The 20,078-nt window shown below is 30.3% G+C and overlaps 2 protein-coding genes and 1 long non-coding RNA gene across 3 annotated transcripts; all 3 read left to right on the top strand.

Annotated features, from left to right (window-relative positions):
• The first annotated feature begins 9,216 nt into the window (after window positions 1-9,216).
• ZFN1 (zinc finger protein 1) lies at window positions 9,217-14,695 on the top strand. Its single transcript, XM_016338514.3, has 7 exons — window positions 9,217-9,664; window positions 11,118-11,275; window positions 11,493-11,555; window positions 12,371-12,490; window positions 12,779-13,069; window positions 13,204-13,521; window positions 14,059-14,695. The coding sequence occupies exons 1-7, from the start codon at window positions 9,616-9,618 to the stop codon at window positions 14,338-14,340; spliced, it is 1,281 nt and encodes a 426-aa protein (XP_016194000.1). The 5' UTR covers window positions 9,217-9,615; the 3' UTR covers window positions 14,341-14,695.
• Window positions 14,696-14,786: 91 nt separating this feature from the next.
• LOC148569409 (uncharacterized) lies at window positions 14,787-15,453 on the top strand. Its single transcript, XR_015881298.1, has 3 exons — window positions 14,787-14,917; window positions 15,009-15,119; window positions 15,318-15,453. It is a non-coding gene; the product is annotated as an uncharacterized LOC148569409 (long non-coding RNA).
• A 2,904-nt stretch (window positions 15,454-18,357) lies between these two features.
• Window positions 18,358-19,721, top strand: LOC107635136 (uncharacterized). The gene is made up of 2 exons (XM_016338513.3): window positions 18,358-18,953; window positions 19,176-19,721. Exons 1-2 carry the CDS (start codon window positions 18,879-18,881, stop codon window positions 19,431-19,433), a joined length of 333 nt encoding a protein of 110 aa, XP_016193999.1. The 5' UTR covers window positions 18,358-18,878; the 3' UTR covers window positions 19,434-19,721.
• The last annotated feature ends 357 nt before the right edge of the window (window positions 19,722-20,078 follow it).

Genomic DNA, 20,078 nt, shown 5'->3' with positions numbered 1-20,078 from the left:
AGAGGAAGAGGAAGAGGGCGTGGTAAAGGTGGCAGAGGTACTATTAGAGGAGCTCCCAAACTTTGCTCTTATTGTGGAAAACAAGGTCACTTGGTGGATACATGTTACCAGAAGCATGGATTTCCACCACATTTGCAACCAAATCACTCTAATGGAGTACCTCTTTCAGCTAATTCAGTGAACTCAGTGGTAGTTGCGAGTGGTAGTTGCGAGTAATGCAGAATGCAACCCCACAGTTATCCAAAATGAAGGCAAGGTCAGTTTGGATGGGATATTCTCGGATAAACAGAAAGAAGCACTTATTGCACTATTCCAGCAACATAAAGAACCTCTTCATGATGAAAATTTGGCAACCATTCATGCTCCTTCATCCGGTATATTTCATCTCATTTCTCTTTCCGGTTTTGAATTGAATTCTCAAGATTGGATTTTAGATACGGGAGCAACTGCTCACATTTGTTTTAGTCTTAAACATTTTTATTCCATTAAACATATTAATTCAGTTAAAATTATCATGCCAAATGGTTCACAAACTGTTACAACCTTATATGGAACAGTTTTCTTCTCAGCTGATTTTTATTTGACTGAGGTTCTATATGTACCAAGTTTTAAACGTAATCTCATTTCTATTTCAAAAGTTACTAATGCCTTATCTTGTTGTTTTATGTTCAATGCTCATAATTGTGAGATTCAGGAGCGGCCTACCTTGAGAATGATTGGAATTGCTGATCAAAAGCGAGGGTTGTATACAATAAATACTCAAGCAAAGATGGCTGTTAACTTTAGCAAATTAGAAGAAAAGATTTTGAATATTATGACAGAAGAACAGGACACTTCACACACTTCACAGAGTGTTCTTTGGCATTATAGGTTAGGCCATATTTCTTTTAATAGATTACAACAATTACGAAAAATGCATTCATTCATCTCATGTCCAAACAATAATGTACCATGTGATCCATGTCATTTTGCAAAATAAAAGAGGCTACTTTTTTCAAATAGTTTGACTAAATCTGAATTTCCTTTTGATTTGATTCATGCTGACATTTGGGGGCCTATTGCCACACCAGCTACTTCCGGCCATCGATATTTTTTAACCATTGTTGAGGATAGGAGTAGGTTTACTTGGATTTTCTTTATGAAAAATAAATTTGAAACTCGCTCTCTTTTAGAGAATTTTGTTGAAATGATTTATACACAAAAGGGAATCATGGTAAAAGCCATTAGAACTGATAATGGCTAGGAATTTTTGATGACTTCTTTCTATCAAAAGAAAGGAATTTTACATCAAAGAAGTTGTGTAGAAACACCACAACAAAATGGAATTGTTGAAAAAAAGCATCAAGATATTCTAAATGTAGCTAGGACTCTCATATTTGCTTCTAATCTTCCAAATTGTTTTTGGCATTATGCAGTGGCTCATGCTATTTACATAATTAATAGAGTACCCCAAGTTACATTTAAACATAGCCCATATCATATTCTTAATGGCAACATTCCAGAATTAACATCTCTAAAGGTTTTTGATTGTTTAGCCTTTGCTTCTACTTTATATGCTCATCGAAAGAAATTGGATCATAGAGCACGAAAATGTGTCTTTCTTGGATATAAATCAGGGACAAAAGGCTATATTTTACTTGATATTAAAACCAAAGAAGTTGTTATTTCTCGAAATGTTGTTTTCTATGAATCCTATTTTCCTTTCAAAGAGATTTTTTCTTCAAATGATCAATCTTTAGGCACTAAAAATTCGTACTCTCAAAATATGTACTCTCAAAATTCTAATGCTTCTCATTTTGAAATGAATTTTCATTCAGATCCTTTTTGCAGTAGTGAAACATCAAATAAATTGCTTAATTTGGACACTCTTTCTAATTTCAAAAATAATTCACTCACAAGATCAAGAGACTTGCATTCTAATGAAGAAATTCTCGTTTCCGAACCTCATGCACCTGCATCTAACTCTCCTAATTCTCACCCACTTAAACTTGCATCTCATGATTTTTCTTCTGGCCAACCTTCCATTTTTGAAGCAAATAATTTGGATCCTGCTGCATCATCAACTAATCCAAACAGCACATCTCATGCTAATGAACTTAGAAGATCATGCAGGCAAAGAAAACAGCCATCCTATTTGCAAGAGTATCATTGCATGCAGGTCAATGTTTCGGCTCAGCAATCTCCAACTTCCTTTGAAGTGAAGTATCCAATCTCTGACTATGTATCTTACAACGCATTGTCAATAAGGCATAAAGCTTTTTCAGCTACTATATCCTCCACCACAGAACCAAGAAGTTATGAAGAGGCCATCCTCTATGATAGCTGGCGTAAGGCAATAAGTGCTGAATTGAATGCTCTTGAGGAGAATAAAACATAGAAACTGACTTCTCTTCCTTTTGGAAAGAAGGCAATTAGTTGCAAATGGATTTTCAAGATCAAGTTCAAACCCAATGGTGAGGTAGAACGCTACAAGGCAAGGCTCGTTGCAAGAGGCTTCACTCAAACGGCAGGTTTTGACTACTTTGATACCTTTAGTCCAGTCATCAAACTCACTACTTTAAGAATGCTTTTGGTTATTGCTGCTACTAAAGGATGCTATGTCAATTCTGCTTTTCTCCATGGAGATTTACCAGAAGAGGTGTATATGAAACCTCCATTAGGATTGGCAGTGCCAGCTGGTTCAGTTTGTAAGTTGGAAAAATCATTATATGGTTTGAAACAGGCTAGTAGACAGTGGCATCAGAAGTTATGTTATGTTCTCATTGAAGATGGATATACTCAATCAAAATCAGACAGTAGTTGTTTGTTCACTAAACTATCTGATTCAGGCTTCACATGTATCCTTGTTTATGTGGATGACCTAGCAGGAGATGATTGGAGAGAAATTGCAAGGATTAACCAGCTCTTGGATAACAAATTTAAAATTAAGGATCTTGGTGATTAAAATTTTTTCTTGGTTTGGAAATTGCCAGAAGTCAACAAGGCATTGCCATGTATCAACACAAATATACACTTGACTTGCTTGATGAGTTTGGGTTGATGAATGCAAAACCAGCCTCCACGCCAATAGATTATACAAGTCATCTATCTAAATCTTCAAGAACTTCTCTTGATGATGTTGCACCTTATAGACGGCTAATTGGACGTTTAATTTACCTCACCAATACACGGCCGGATATATGCTTCGCAGTTGGTAAACTCAGTCAGTTTTTAGATTGTGCCACAACAAAACATTTTCAAGCTGCTCTGCATGTGCTTCGATATCTTAAAGGTGCTCCGGCCAAGAGAGTATTATTTTCCACCTCCAACAATCTCACACTCACTGCCTTCTCTGACTCAGATTGGGGAGCTTGTCCAGACACTAGACTTTCACTATCTGGATTTTGTTTCTTTCTTGAAAAGTCATTGATTTCTTGGCGAAGTAAGAAGCAACACACCGTAGCTCGCTCCTCGGCTGAAGCTGAATATCGAGCCATGGCTCTTGCCACTTGTGAGGGAGTGTGGCTCTCTTACTTGTTGAAAGACTTTAGAATACCTCTCTCTCGTCCTATTGTTATGTACTGTGACAATCAATCCGCTCTCCATATCGCTGCTAATCCAGTCTTTCACGAAAGGACTAAGCATATAGAGATTGATTGTCATACTATTCGTGATAGAGTTCAGGAAGGACTGATTAAGCTTCTTCCAGTTTCTTCAACAAATCAAGTTGCTGATATCCTAACCAAATCACTGTCACCTAAAAGTTTCTTCTCTTGTAATGCCAAACTGGGTCTCATCAATTTTCATGTGCCCCAGCTTGAGGGGGGATGTAATTGAGGTTATATATTAAATAGTATTTTATTTTATTAATTAGGTACTTCTTAGGTACTCTTGAGGTACTGTGGTATATATAGATGGTTAAACAGAGTATGTCCATTAGGGTTAGAGTGTCTAATATTCTTGTATATATATGGATAATAGTAATAAGAAAGGTAAAAAAAAGCTTTTCATCCTCAGCTACCTCTTTCTCTCTTTTTAGAGTCTCCCTCTCATATGGTACTTACTACACTATTTTACCATTCAACTCTACATGAACAGAATTTTGTCAATATCTCTCCTTTCTCTTCCTTCATTTCTTTTTTCATGATAATACTCTGTTTGTTATCTTTTGCGTTTATACAAGTACATTTACACATTTCAACAAATGAAATATGAACATTGTTATATGACGAATAAAATCTTACAAAATATCTATGAACATAGAAGATGCGAAAAATATGATAAATATAACTAGCTACAATATAGTTATGGGGTATAGTAATATTACATTTTAGAGTAAAGTTATAATTTAGTCTATGAAAATTTTAATTTTAGATTAATTAATTTTTAAAGATAAAAAAACTATCAATTAGGTTCTCTATAATAATAAATAAGAAAAAATGTTATGTCATTTCGTTTATAGTGCGAAACGAAATGAAATTATTTATGTGTTCCATTATCTATAGTGACGTATTTTATTATTGTTGCATGAACATATGAACAATATCATTTTAGACACTAAAATATTAGTTATTTTCTTATTTTTTTTTATAACATCACCAATTATTCTCTATTCACCACAAACCCTAATAACGTAGGTAAAGTTTCATTCTAAAAGTTATCTCTTTCGTAATTTTTTATAAATAGACACGTCATTATAATTAACGATATATAAAAATATTACAGTTAAGTTTTACATCATAAATTAATATAAGAATATAATATGTCCACCATTTACTATTATAAATAATCTAACTAATATTTTATATTTTTAAAAGATTAATTTATCCAAAATCAAATTTATAGAAACTCGATGGTCATTTACTCAATGTATTATTGCTTCTCTCATGTTGTATCAAAGGAGAATGAATGATAATATGATAATTCGGTCATTGAAAATTATAGAACATAAGATTTAGGGGCTTCAAGATTCAGGGAGTACTGTAGTAATATGGAGAATGAGGGTGTATTATGTAATAATTTAGACTCTTCACTGCTAGGTATTAGAAGTTAATGTCATAGTGTGACACTGTGACACTGTGACATGTGTATTGGTATTGGTAACATAATTAAGTACATAACCTAGTGAAAAACTGGCAAGAAATAAAGTCAAAACAACATAATGATAAAATTAATTTTGACTCAAACCAAAATGACAAACTAAATCTAAAACCATTTATTTTTACAACGTCAAATTCAAGGTATGATGTTTGTTTCTTCGCTCTATCATGCATCAATCAAGTAAAATTGAACTAAATTTCAATATTTTTTATAGAAGAGTAAGTATTCGTTACTATTTACTAGTATCTTGAAGATATTGTTTAATTGATTTAACGAAAATTTAACTAGCCACATATATGAATTGATTAACCCTATTTACAGAAAAATTAAAGTTAATTAGGGAGTCACATTCTTTTTTATATTCCTACTAATACATACTTATTACTTATTAGTCGTTGTTTATTATATTTAATTGATAGAATCTCACTAATACGAGAGATAATTTACTAAAACAATTTTATTATTTCAAAAACTTTACAAATTAAAAGACTATATAGATAATTATATCAAAACTAAATTTAGGAATGAAGTTAGATGAAATATTAGAGGAGAATCAAAAATATTTTTATAATAAAATAAAATTTTTAAAAAATTAAACTAAAATTTATATATAATTTATATGTAAAAAAATTAAAATTTAGGGGGTTATTACCCCGTTCCCCATTATGAGGCTTGTCTCAAACTAAATTTATTTTTTATTCACTTATTTTAAAACAAATATGAAACTATTCATACAACCATCTTAAATCTTTAATGTTAGTTTGGATTAGTTTTTTTATGTGAATTTTTTTTAAATAAAATATTTTATTTAATTTTAAATCTATTTGAATAATTTTTCAATAAAAGTACTTTTATTAAAAAAATAAATTATTTATTTTTAATTTTCTAAAAATCAACGGTACTTTATTTTAAAAAATAATAAAAACAAAATACGTTTTTAATATTTAATTTTTTTAGAAAATCTTTTTAAATATAAAATAAATTTTATCTATTAATAAAAGATATATAAAAAAATATTTTTTTTCAAAAATCAAGACCCTTAAGTTTAAACAAGAGACAATTTTATTTTTTAAAATACTTTAATTTTAAGATTTTGTATATTGGTGTCAACTTCAAACTCAAACAGCATGCCGTCTTCCACGAACTTTTTTGTTCTTTTCCTTTCCTTTCTAAACCAATGGTTCCAAAATTGATTATCCACTCCTTTTGCTTCTATTTTTTTTCCCTTATATTTTTTCTCTTATTTTTCTTGGTGCACCAATGACCATTCACCATATTATTATTATTATCATCATTTATCAATGCCAACCCAAACTCAACCCAATGCTTTCTTTCTATTGAAAAAACGAAGTTTGAAAAAGATATTCAACTTTTCCAACATTGGTAAGCACATAATATGATAAAGAAAAATATTGGAAATTCTACCCTTTTTATTTTTAAATAAAAATGTTCATTTTTTAATTTTTTATATTTTCAAAAAATAACATATATATTTGAATTTCTAGTTTAAGTATCAACAATAAATTAATTAGAAAAACAGAATTAAAGTTTTTAATTAATCATCACTCAGAAAAAAAATAATAAATAAATACGAAAATAGAAGTATATAATGGTGTTGGATGTTGCCGTAATACCTAAAATGAAAATACAGTGAAACAAAAAAGTAGAAAAAAAAATTGATTTGATTAGTTAAGTCAATAATAATTTGGTAGCTTTAAGTCAATAATTATTTAGTAGCTTTACTTTATGTTTCAACCATATAAAAAATAACAAATAGGTATTTGATCTTTTGATTTGTAGATATTTAAATTCTCAAAAATTTAAAAATATATTTAAGTCTTGACCTTCTCAAAATTTGAACATATTGATCCATTATGTTCGCTTGAATTTGTCAAATCCAACAACAAAAAATTAAAGGTGATTTTTGTTATACTGACTTGGTTGATACAGATACACACATGAGAATTTTTAAAATAAAATAAATTAGACTCGAAAATTAATGTGTCCAAATTTTAAAAAGATAAAAAATTTAACTATATTTTTAAATTCTCCAAAACTTAATATTCGCAGATAAAAAAATTAGAGATCAATTTATCATTGTCTCAAAAAAAAAATTAATAGACAGAATGAAACATAATTATCCTCTTAATAGGTTTTTTTTTCTTCTAGAAAGTAGAAACTATCTAATTATGCTGATATAATCTAGTAATGTTTGTTATTATTCATAAACAAAGCCTTAAACTCTAGTGTACTAAGGTTTTAATAATAAATCGAATTTAAGAATAAAAAATTAAAGTCGTCTAACTAATAATTCAATCCAAAACATAAAATCGAGTTAAATTATAATTTATAAGTGAATTAAAATAATATTAATATAAAATTTAAGAGATAATATTTAATTTGATCTTGAAGTTATATTTGAGTTTTAATTTAGTCTTTAAAATTTTAATTGTTTTAATTTAATTTTTAAATATTTTAATTGACTATATGATGAAAATTATTGTAAAAACTAGCGTGATTAAAATTTAAAAAATTTAAAAATTAAATTAAAATAATTAAAATTTTAAAGACTAAATTAAAACTAAAATATAACTGCAGAGATAAAATTGATTATTTTCTCAAAATCCAACTCACTTTGGTTAAAGTGCATTTCTGAATTCTCATAGTTGAAGGGATTGAGAAACAGCAAATCACGTGTGAGAGGAAAAAGTATATTTCAATATATTTCATATTATTTTATTTAATTTAAATGTTGTTATTGGTTCACGTAAAGTAGAGAAGTGCATAAGTCAAATTTTGTGGATTATTATTTTAAACCAAAAGTCCAATACCAAAAATAAAATAAAATAAAATAAATAAAAAAGAAAATGGAGAAACGTACGTGTCCAAAAAAGTAGATGAGGTTTTTGGGGGAGATGAATGAATGTGTGAATGTCCAAAACGCGCCTCAAAAAACAAACAAAACACATAAAAACACAAACTATAAATAAATAAATATATAAGATGATATTTGATTATTTGTAATTCTTATTTTTATTTTGCTTATTTTATCCTCTTCATCTTTACATTTAAATTGGCGTCTCAAATACCTCTAATTTGGGTGATGATTAAAATTAGCCATAAAATAAAAAATGATTACCATTAATGATAACGGTTTCATATATATTCCATAAAGAGTTAAAGACCAAGATTCAAGTTTTTCTTTGTTGCTGTCATTTTTTTGAAAATAAACAAGTGATAAATACTTCTAAAATTGTATTTGATTTCTCTACAAATTTGTATTAAATTTTGTTACAGGGTGGATTTTTTAAAAATAGAATATATACACAAAATTTTATCCTTATTTTTGTGCGACACAAATTTAGTTCACTTCTTATTTATTATTTTAGCAATCAAATATCTTTTTATTAGCCTCATTTTTAAATATTATTTACTAAACAAAAAATACTGTATTTTTTGTTAATTAAATTATTTTAAATTTTTTATTTATTATACTTTATATCAATGATTTTAGAATTAAAATTTAAGATTTAAGTTGTTTTATTTTTTATTTTTTATTTTTATTTTTTACATTTAATAACAAGTTAATTTTCAAAAGTCTTACTCTCCTTATTTTTTCGCACCACATTAACATATGCTCTTTTATTATTATTATTAAATAATAACTAAAATAATTCTAAATAGCAAATAGTAGTTAAACCTTGAAGTATGACTCAAAGTTGATTGTCAAATATATCCATCTAATTTTTTTTTTTTTAAAGAAGCTCACATAAACTCTATTTAATAAAAGTTCAATAATAAAAAAAATTAATTTTGATGTATATAAAGAATTTTATATAATTATTTAATTAAATTTATATTTTTCAGATAATATTATAAGTAATAAATTTAAAAATCAATTACTTTAACTGATTTAATAATACTATAAGATTGAATGACTAAAAAGACAAATTTCTCTTTAAAAGACTTTCAGTGAATGAAAATTGCAAAAAAAAAAAAAAAAAAAGAAACGAAAGTAAATAATAATAATAATAATAATAATAATAATAATAATAATAATATAGTATTTGGTAACAGTAATAGATGACTGGTCTGGTTGGTTGCTTGGTTTTTATTCCTTATTCTCGTTTGTGGAGTGGAGAACACAACGCCACCTCTCTTTCCTTCTCTTCTCTCTCTCTCTCTCTCTCTCTCTCTCTCTCTCTCTCTCTCTCTTGTTTTTATTATTATTTTTATTTATGATAATTAAATTTTATCATTTATTGTTGGTGTTATTATTGTTGTTGTTGATGTAGTTAATGTTGTTGTTGTTGTTGGGGTTGGAAGAAACTTGATCTCATAACAGAAAGAAAGACACACAGAAAAAGAGTGAGTGTGTTTTAGTGATACTGATGAATGAGTGTTGTGTGCAAATGGGGTTCTATATTCTCATACCTTCTTCATAATCATGTATAAATACTCCAACCACACACATAATATTAATAATAATAATTATAATATTAATCATACTCATAATCATAATCTTCATCTTCATATATGGAATTCGATGCTGCAATTCCCATGTCCCGTGAAGGCATCCCTCAAGGTTTGTTTCTTCCTTCTATTTTCATTCTTATCATTCTTCATAACTCATAATCTCAATTCTATTCTATTCTCTTCAATTCAATTATATTTTATTCATTTTTTTCCTTTATATTAATTTCTGATCATGTTGTGTTTTTGATTCAATCAATTAATTAATTGATAATTTTTTTTATGATCATAATTCATCATCATCACATACCTTTTTTTGTTTCATATTTCATTGGTTTTTTTTGGGGGGTGTAAAAAATCAGTGGGATTTGTCAAATGCTATTATCTGAGATCTGAGATAACCTTAGCTAACAACCTTAGCCCCTTGTTTTTTGGTCTCTGGTATTCCACATAAAAGTTCAACAACTATCTTATTTTTTACTAATATTTTGTTATTTTTTAGTTTTTTTTTTTTTCAATGCTTCCTTATTAGTTATTAGTCACTTTGGGAATGTTCATAGTCATCCTTATAGCCATGCCATTTGTTTCTGATGTTGAATTTTGACTGGTAAAACCCACAATCAATGATATGGCATGTTTTCCAAGCTCTGAATTGCTTTACAAAACCTCTTTACTTTATTTAATTTTTAATTTTAATTAATATAACTAAAGTTTTATTTATATGTCTCTCTCTTTTTTTTTTTTTTTTTGGGGTACTTTTAGGTTTTAATACTTTGAAGTAGCTGTAGTTTCATGATAACCTGTTATGATACTTCATTAATCAAGGTAGCAATATATGGAAACTTTTTAAACTGCTTCATTTATCAAGGTGCAATTTATGGAAGATTTTTAAACATATTTAGCTATGAACATTTATTGAGCCTTTGTCTTCACCAGTTTTTTCCCCCAAGAACCTACAGTAATAGGGCATGGCAGCTTTTGAAAAGTCATGGGCTCATAGCTTTCCCAAACTGGTTTTTAGTGTGGTTTTTGCACAGAGATATCAATTTGGAGAAGAAAATGTACTTGAAAGTTTTTATTTCATCCAAGTAACTTCTTTTTTTTTTTCTCACAGGATGGGGCCCTTTATGCCACTGCCATGGTAAGAAGGGGCCCCCATAAGTTTTTTTTTTTTTAATTTTTTTCTTTATTGTATCATTATTGTCTAGCATGCATGACTTGGAGTTCTTCTAGTTTTTGAGTAAAGATTCTTTTTGGTCGTCGACTTTGTGAGTATGATTCATTTTAGTCTTCGACAGATCGAAATGACTAAAATGAATGATGCTCACAAAATCGAGGACCAAAGCGAAGATTTAATCTTTATTCTTCCATTTCTTATGCATTTTCATGAGCCAAATTTATATTGCATTTGATTTATTGATTTACAATAACAGAAGAGTATGAGAATGAGACTAAGTTTGAACTCTGATTGTGGTTATCGTTATTCTTTCACTCTTCGATGGGTTTAGTTTGATTATTTTATTTTATTTTTGAGAAGCTGACCTGTTCATATGACATTATCTCAGATGCAATGTGGCAAATGAACTTGAGGTCGAGTGAAACGATGGAACCTGGACCTTATCCTGAGCATCCAGGAGAACCAGATTGTTCATATTACATCAGAACAGGACTCTGTAGATTCGGAGCAACATGTCGATTTAACCATCCTCCTAACAGGAAACTGGTAGAAACTCATATTGTGATTTTAAGTTGATAACATAAGTGTTATGAAGATTGTTGACACATGATTATTTGGTTTTTGTATTCATTCATTCCATAGGAAAAAGAATAGTTTGTAGCTGTTATAAAATGTTGAAACTTGAATGAAATTATCTTTTCTGTACTTTTGTGATCATTGTCTTGATCACTTATCTGATTAGTTTTTCTTCAAATACCATTAGGCTATTGCCGCTGCACGGATGAAAGGAGAGTTCCCAGAAAGGATAGGGCAGCCAGAATGTCAGGCATGTACTTGTTTCTCAATGAGTGCATAAGGTGCATATTGCTTGTTATAATGTGCATGCTTTTTAAGGTGGAACTTTATAATAATTTTGGAAACTATAGCAATCTGCATGGGCTAAAACAATTTACAGATGACTTTTACTTTAGTCCGCATGACAAGTGTCTACAATATCTTTTAACTTTGGAATTTCAAACAGTTTGGTGAATGGAACTAGGGCAAAGGAGATCATAATGTTAATGGGAGTTGCATGTACATCTATTTTCTGTACTATTGTTTCTAGAATGGTTCATATGCAGTTATCTGAAAAGTGGCATAATTCGGGTAGGAAGTTAACAGCATTTCAATTTGCTTGTGTATGCAGTACTCTATCAAAAATTTTGAGGCAACTGATTTACATTTATATTGTATTAGTTTAATTTGAGTTTTCATTGGACTAAAATCTAGTTTAAAATAATTTCTAGTTCAGATGTGCCCCCCCTCCCTCTCTTTTCGCGCATGCGGGTGTTGGGGTGGGGTCCGGGGGGGGGGGGGGGGGAGATGTTCACTTCTTCGCTTCGTCTGTCTTAAGAACTAACTATTCTTTATATTTACACAATACAAAACTTTATTTAACAACACTTGAGTTAATCATTGATGTCTACGTGAAGTATAGGCAGCCTATAAATTGTTGTTTTTGTTTGATTTTCTTATTTGATGTTAACGCCAACCTTATTCTGCTAAGCACTAATTTTTGGCCTTGACATAGTATGTGTGTGAACCTTCATATTGTAAACAACCACCATCTTACAAAATACTGATCCGAGTTGTGTTTTCCAGTATTATCTGAAGACAGGAACTTGCAAATTCGGAGCCACATGCAAGTTTCATCATCCTAGAGACAAGGCCGGGATTGCTGGAAGAGTTGCTTTAAATATTTTAGGCTATCCACTCCGCCCGGTTAGTTGTTCAGATTTGTGTACATTTGTATGAGTTGTATCTAAGGCTAAGATAGTAATGTTCATTAATTTGCTGCAGCCCATTTTTGTTTTTATCACTCATTTATTTTTACACCAATAACTTGCTTGATACACTTTTAGACTGAAGATCTAATTTGGTTTTTCGGATAATAGTTATGTATTCCTTGTGTACTTCTATTCAATATGAGTATTACGAACCCTTACGAAATTGTTGATATTATGATTTAGTCGTGTAAGTACATTGTACTTATATTTGTTGTTGATGCAGAATGAGGCAGAATGTGCTTACTATTTAAGAACCGGACAGTGCAAATTTGGGAACACTTGCAAATTCCATCATCCTCAACCAAGTAATATGGTGCTTTCAATGCGCAGTTCTCCTGTTTATCCCACCGTTCATTCTCCAACAACGCCAGGTCAGCAGTCATATGCAGCAGGAATTACAAATTGGTCGAGTTCATCCTACATTGCTAGTCCACGCTGGCAAGGTCCGTCGAGTTATGCATCTTTGATTCTACCTCAGGGAGTGGTTTCGGTACCTGGCTGGGGTGCATACAATGTAAGATCATTCTTTCTATGATGTAACGCTTTTGTGCTTTGTTTCTATCATTATTTGTGCATTGCTATTTGAGTCTAGATTTGAGAACTCGACATTGTTGAGACGAATCCTAATGGAACATGCACCTTTTCCAGGGTCAAATGGGATCAGACAGTACACAACAATCAGTTGGAAATGGTCAAACATATGCATCCTCTCGTCAAGGCGAATCGGCAAATGCAGGATCCCAAGGAGCATATTCTCAATACCGTTCTGGATCAGTTCCCGTAGGTTTCTATGCATTGCAGAGGGAGAACATATTTCCTGAAAGACCTGGCCAGCCTGAATGCCAATTCTACATGAAGACTGGAGATTGTAAGTTCGGTGCAGTCTGCCGTTTCCATCATCCGCGCGAGAGGCTGATTCCTGCTCCTGATTGTCTTTTGAGTCCAATTGGCCTTCCTTTACGTCCGGTAAGTGGAACTCTAGCTATTGAATACTTAATACATGCCAAGTCATTGTTTCATTAAGTTAGTTGTCGGAAGTTATCGACACAAAATAACAAGATACCATCACGAGAAGGATGAGTTACTAGTAACCATAAAATGACTAAATGTTAGGGTGTATGGCGTCCTAGTTTTGTGCGTAACATCATATAAATCGTATAAATCACAATACATGGCAAATCCTTTTGTTGATTATTCATGAGCATTAATTAGGTGATGCATGAATACTTGAATTTGGGCAAAGAAGAATTGCAGTTTTAAGTATAACCATAATCTGAAGCTAACTTAATGGTTTGAACCATACATAGAACTGAAGGTAGAAGACATGATCAAGGCCAATCAGACTGAATTGTTTGAATTATGCGTTTTCCTTGCTGTGTTATCAAATTATGCTTCTTGATTTAGCATATTATTTCCAAAATTTGTCTCTATGATCTTCACATTTATAATCTTTTGATTGATTTTTTGTGCAAGCTGATAGAGCTAGTGTCTTATTTCCTACAGGGAGAGCCATTGTGTGTCTTTTACTCGCGATATGGTATATGCAAATTCGGCCCGAGTTGCAAGTTCGACCACCCCATGGGAATCTTTGCCTATAATATGTCTACATCACCCTCAGCTGATGCTTCAGGACGACGAATGTTGGGTTCTTCATCAGGAACCGCCGCATTAAATTTATCACCAGAAGGACTTGTTGAGTCAGGCTCTGCGAAGCCAAGGAGGCTTTCGTTGTCGGAGACTAGACAACTTCCTTCCAGTGATGATAACATTGATGATGAGGGATAATGATGTCTCTTGGAAATGCATCATCTGCCTTTTACGATTTTTTTCAGGGGAGAAAAGGGTAATCTGTAAATCGATTTTCCCGTTGCTGGAGATGTACAGAGTTCATGTTAAGCTGATTCTGCCAACCTGCTATTGACCGCGGTTACTGGATTCAGTTTTTCTGGAATTTCATGCTGCCAGATTGTATAAATTTCACAAAATACTTGTCACATTTGGTTCAAAACCTGATGTGAACATTTCTTCTGTCCTTAAAACTGGTTTATCTATTTAACATTTTGCCAATATGTAAAAAATGTTTCTGGAAATCTATAATAATCAGGAATTTGGCTCCTGGCTGAATCTTTGTTTCATGCAGGTCTGAAATTCATTTCAAAGGCTTTTACTTTCTCCGAAAAAAAAAAAGTTCGGTTTATACCGAACTACTTTGTGTGTATAGAAAATCATTTTCGCTGGCAGCCAATAGTAGGATATTCAATATCCTTTTATGATTCATATTTTTTGTACATTCCTAGCCAAGTTTAACAGAACTCCAAGCAAGTTGAAAGTTGAAAAAAGCTGCTGTTTCAGAACTTAACCTGTAAGCAATATTTTCCTAGCATATATGTGTGTATGTAAATGTGTATTTCGTTTGCATGAATTGATTGCTCTTAACATGGTTCATTTTGCAGAAGCTGAAGGATAAAGAATCTAAACTCTGAATTTCAGAGGCAGAAGAAACAGAACATGTGACTGTTGTTTTGGCCGAAGGTGCTCGCTCTTCTGATTCCGAATGGTTAAAGGTGGGTATCTTGGCATTTTCTGGCTTAGAATTCGGTTTACAATTCACATGCAACTAAATCATAGATTCATAGTTGGGAATTTGAATCTCTTTTCATGGAGGCTTTGTAAAGCAGCAGCAATTTCTGTGGCTAAAGATGCATGTTCTTTGATATTTTTCGCCACCAAGTCTGATGCTTGTTATGAATAAGTTCATGCAGGTACATGGCCAATTCTTTCTTTTTCTGATTCTTAGAGAATTTTGTGATGAAAATTGTCATGTCACAATTTGTGCTAATCTTTCTTCTTCTTGGGAGTCTTGGAACAACGATTGAGTTATCACCATATAACCTCAAGATAACAGTTTTTTAAGTCTTGGAAACCGTCACTGATGTAATTATTAGGTTAGACTGCGTATATTATATCCTTTGGGTGCGGCTCTTCCCTGAACCCTGGGTTAACACAGGATACTTGTTCACCGGGCTGGCTTTTTTTTTTCTTCTTCCTTAAGATATTGGAGACAAACTTAAAAAATTGTCTCTATCTTAGACTAATTTTAAGATAATTTTTGTGGTTTCAAAACAGTGACATAAGATAAGAGACATGTCCGTTTCTAAGCCAATTTTTGTAGATGTTGACAACTGTGTCCTAAATAGGTATTCTTCAAATAATGAGAACATATTTGAAAAGAACAATTTATTGAATTTGTTTCCATAATTTGAAACTTCATACTATTTCATGTGAATAGAGGAAAAGACTCAGAGAGTGTTTCCTTGGTTTAATTAATATATTGGCTTATGAATCATGTAGATTCTGAACCACTCAATAGGTCCCCTTTTTTTAGTTTATTTTTTATTTTAATTAAAATGGGAAAAAAAGGTTCAGATTGCATTTTTTCCTTTTGTGAGAAAATATTCTGTATGGAGAATATATTTTGAAAGAATTGGATAATAAGCACCAAAATAGATGCTAGATGCTGAATATATATATATATTGTAAAATGTAAAGTAGAGGATGATTAAATTTGAACGGTTGTTTTCTTTCTTTCCCATTGCTATTTCATTGTTTTTATCTATTTTTATCTTTATCTTTATTTATTTATTTTTTGTGGATTCACAAGCTTTTGTCTCTAGTTCAGTGCATGTATAAATTTAGAACTGAGATTCTCAGGGAATATCTGTTTTAATCTTCGCTAAAAAAAAAAGAAAAAAGAATTGGTTAGAAAAAGGAATGATTATCCATCATCATAATGTGTATACTAAGCTAATTATGAAGGATACAAAAGTCATAGGGGCATTTCGGAAAGCCAGCATTTTTAAAAAAATACATAAAAGGTTAAAAAATTATTGCTCGTTATAAAGATTAGTTTGCCTATTTGCTTATTTATTATTTATTCATAGATATGATTTGAAATTGACTGTATTTTTTTAATCATTAATAAGTCATCTGCAACTACTTTTGTAAATAGATGGATCTTTTTGAATTACTAAATTCTGTAAATTTTTTCCCCCATGATTTTGACGATTTTTTTTATATATATTGAATTATGAGCGATGAATTCTTTAAAGATGATTTAAACTATAGGAAGAGTTTTAAGTGTATTGGGAATATTGGTGTTCTAGTTGTTTTAACCGTTGATTTGGTACACTTGAAATTTTTCCTAACTATATGTTATACATTATTGAGCGTTTTAACAAAATGTTAGTGATGTTTTATCTTTTCGTAATTAAAATAATATTTTTTTTTTATAAAATGTCAATGATATTTTGTATTATTATCATAGTAGAGTAAAATATCAAAATGGTCAAATATTTTCGTATTTTATATTGAAATTATCCATATATAAAAATTTTAAGTCGATTTTGACACCCTTAAAGAACTTTGAGAAGCAAAAAAAAAAAAAAAAAGTAATGGAGATAAATGGCGGATGTATTTTAAAAAAAAAACAAAGGATATATTTCATAGAAACACCAACAAAGGCGTGCTCGTATTTTATATTGAAATTATCTACCTTGCATGTCACGTTTTTAATCCTTTGAGTATTAAATATGAAATTCAAGGCTCTACGTGAATAAGGCCAAGAGAAAATTATGAACTGTCCGTGAAATGAGTAAATTAAAGGAGTGAAGGTCTAATTTTTTTTTCCATATAAACTAAAATATCTTGTTTTTAAATGAGAAAATTATTCTCTTTGATAAATTAATATCTTTGTTAAATATCTTCTTGAGATTTTTTTTCAAAAAAAAAAAAAAGATTGTATTTATAATATATATAATGAAGATATGAAAAGAGTTTTTTTTTTTTGGTGACTAGATATGAAAAGAGTTGGTGTCTAGTTTCTTTTTTCAAATACTATTTTATATATAACTTATTAAAAAATACTTTATGTTTATTGTTATACATATTTAATAAAAAAATAAACTAATATTAGTGTATACACTAATATCTATATACAACATTTTATTTTCAAGAACAAGTAGTGTTATTTGAGCTTAGTGGTCTATTACCAAATGTTTAATTTTTTGTATAATATTCAAAATTTTAATACTTATTATATTTTTTATATCAAATGTAGTAAAATGAAAAGAGATGAGAGTCAAACACATAATTCCAAATTCGATTGATACATTGAAAATTTAGGTTCGTACCTAGTATAAAAAAAAAATTGTAATAGGATAATTTATGAATTTCAATACCAAATTGCGGTTGCTCTAAACAAAGTAATGAGATCCAGTCCACACTCAACATTAGAGACTTTTTTTTTTATACACTTAATTTTCTGCCTTTAAGACATACAAAAATATGGTTCGGAATTTTAGTGCCGGACTAAGAACAATAAAATAAAAAAATACTATTTTATAAAATTATTTGTATGCATCTAATGTTATTAAAAATTTAATTTTTACATAAAATATTTTTTTATATTTTTAACAACTGCTTTAACAAAACTCTTTCAAGTAAAAAATTAAAAAAATAACAAATAAATTTTTGACTTTTTAACTCAAAAATAAAATAAAATTTTGACTTTCTAAAGATCTATTTATTTTTATATATTTTATTTTTATATATTTTAAACGAAAAAACTTAGATATTTTACATTTTAAAATATAAAAAATATTTTTATATTTTTAATTAATTAAAAATTAATCTCTTTGAATTACAAAATTAGAGATTTAATTTTCTTTTTTTTTAAATAAAATAAAATAAAAAGGCTAAGCATAAAGCCATAAACTGCATAATGCCCTTGATTCCTTTTACACCTATGAGTGAGTGAGATGAAAAGAGAGAAGAGTTTGATGTGTTCCTCAAACTCAAACTAAAAAAAAAAAAAAATCTCATTTTATGTTCTCACTTCTCTCAGTAACTGAACTGTGCTCTTCTCTTAATTGAAGGGAACACACAGTGCCTCATATTTCAAAGTGAAAAACCCTTGTTCTTGTTGTTGTCCTTATCATTGTCCCTGTCTCTGTCTCTGTCCCCATCTCTTCTTCTGGTTCTCTCTTCCAACTCATTATAGTTCCATTTTGCCTACTCTTTCTATTTTGTAGTACTTCCTCTTCTACTATCTTCAACCTTGCAAAAAAGCTAGCTATTTTAGTTCAGTTTAGTTCAAAAGCTCAAACATTTCTACATAAATAGGAACCAAAAATTACACATTTATGATATATTACAACAATTTCAAGTTTTTGCAGACAGGACAAGGTTTAAAGCCCCTTCTGTAACACAAACCTAAGACAAATAGATTCAGAAGAAGCATTTTTCAAGTGACCAACCAACCAAGCATGATTCCTTCTCATGGCCTCATCATCTCTCTCATTTTTGTTTCCATCATGGCTAATGAAGCAACCTTAATCCATGTGAGTTTTCCTTACTCTCTCTCTCTCTCTCCATAAACATCCAATTTTGCTTCTTTTTTTTACCCCTTTGTTTTTTGTAACTGTGTTTATGGATCTAGATGCATTTTTCTTTTGTTCCTAGTGAAAATTCTCATCTGGGTAGTACTGAATTCTGAAAAAGTTTGGTTTTTTTACCATGTGGGTTTTGCTAAATTTTGAAAAAGTTTGGTTTTTTATGATTAGGAGGCAAATGGGTCATATCCCATGGTACCTTTGATGGAAGAAGGGAAGAAGAGTGGGTTGATGATGATGATGAATGAGAGCAGAAGGAAGCTTGGAAGCTTCCAGATATGTGCTCTCTGCACCTGCTGTGGTGGTCCAAGAGGAGTGTGCTTGCCCTCTCCTTGTTGCTATGCCATCAATTGCAACATTCCAAACAAGCCCTATGGATTCTGTTCATTCACTCCCAGGACCTGTAATTGCTTTGGATGCCATCTTTAAAATTCCATCCCCCCCTTTATCATTATAATTCTTATTTATAATAATTTGAAAATTGTGAAGGGTTTGTCTCTTTAATTAATTCTGTTTCAACTGTGAATGGGAAGAGAAGTGGAGAATATCTGTCCTTGATTTGTTTTTTTAATCAATTAATTATCATTAGTATTATGAATATTTTTTTTTCTTAAGCTGTTACTGGGATTTTTTAGGGGGAGGGGGTCATGGAAACAGCACATTGTCTTATTGTCAGAATTTAGCATTATTTATATGATTATATATTATATTGAAGTACATAGTGAATCAGGAAGGATTGCCCTTCAAGTGGAGATATTGGGGTTGATGATAAGTTTTAACTTTATGAATGAATATAGTAATGCAATTGCTCAGTGGGCATGTCTTTTGGCTAAGACTTGCAAGTTGAGAAGAAGAAGGAACTTTGGGGTTTCTTGCTTTATAAATTATTTCATTTGTTTATGCTAGTAGGCTGCAAAATTGTAAGGATTTGTTTATTCAATGTTATTATATGTGAGATTTATGTCTAGTAATGTTTTGCTGCTTCAATTTCACTCTCTCTTGATTGTACTTTGTAGCATATAATATTATTGTGACATACTAAATAAATGTCTTATCTTGATAACTATGAGTGTA

The sequence above is a fragment of the Arachis ipaensis genome, chromosome B4, assembly GCF_059453495.1.
Source record: "Arachis ipaensis isolate K30076 ecotype BB chromosome B4, ASM5945349v1, whole genome shotgun sequence".
NCBI classification, from domain to species: Eukaryota; Viridiplantae; Streptophyta; class Magnoliopsida; order Fabales; family Fabaceae; genus Arachis; species Arachis ipaensis.
Note: the sequence above shows the minus strand (reverse complement) of the source record. Positions and strands in the feature narration are given on the sequence as shown.

What these genes read in the sequence shown, in the direction of transcription:
- ZFN1 (XM_016338514.3), top strand. Translation starts at nt 9,616, where the DNA reads ATGGAATTCGATGCTGCAATTCCCATGTCCCGTGAAGGCATCCCTCAA. An exon ending in ATCCTCCTAACAGGAAACTG is followed by an intron (nt 11,276 to 11,492) that starts GTAGAAACTCAT and finishes AAATACCATTAG; the next exon opens with GCTATTGCCGCTGCACGGAT. An exon ending in CTGGCTGGGGTGCATACAAT is followed by an intron (nt 13,070 to 13,203) that starts GTAAGATCATTC and finishes CACCTTTTCCAG; the next exon opens with GGTCAAATGGGATCAGACAG.
- LOC107635136 (XM_016338513.3), top strand. Translation starts at nt 18,879, where the DNA reads ATGATTCCTTCTCATGGCCTCATCATCTCTCTCATTTTTGTTTCCATC. An exon ending in ATGAAGCAACCTTAATCCAT is followed by an intron (nt 18,954 to 19,175) that starts GTGAGTTTTCCT and finishes TTTTATGATTAG; the next exon opens with GAGGCAAATGGGTCATATCC.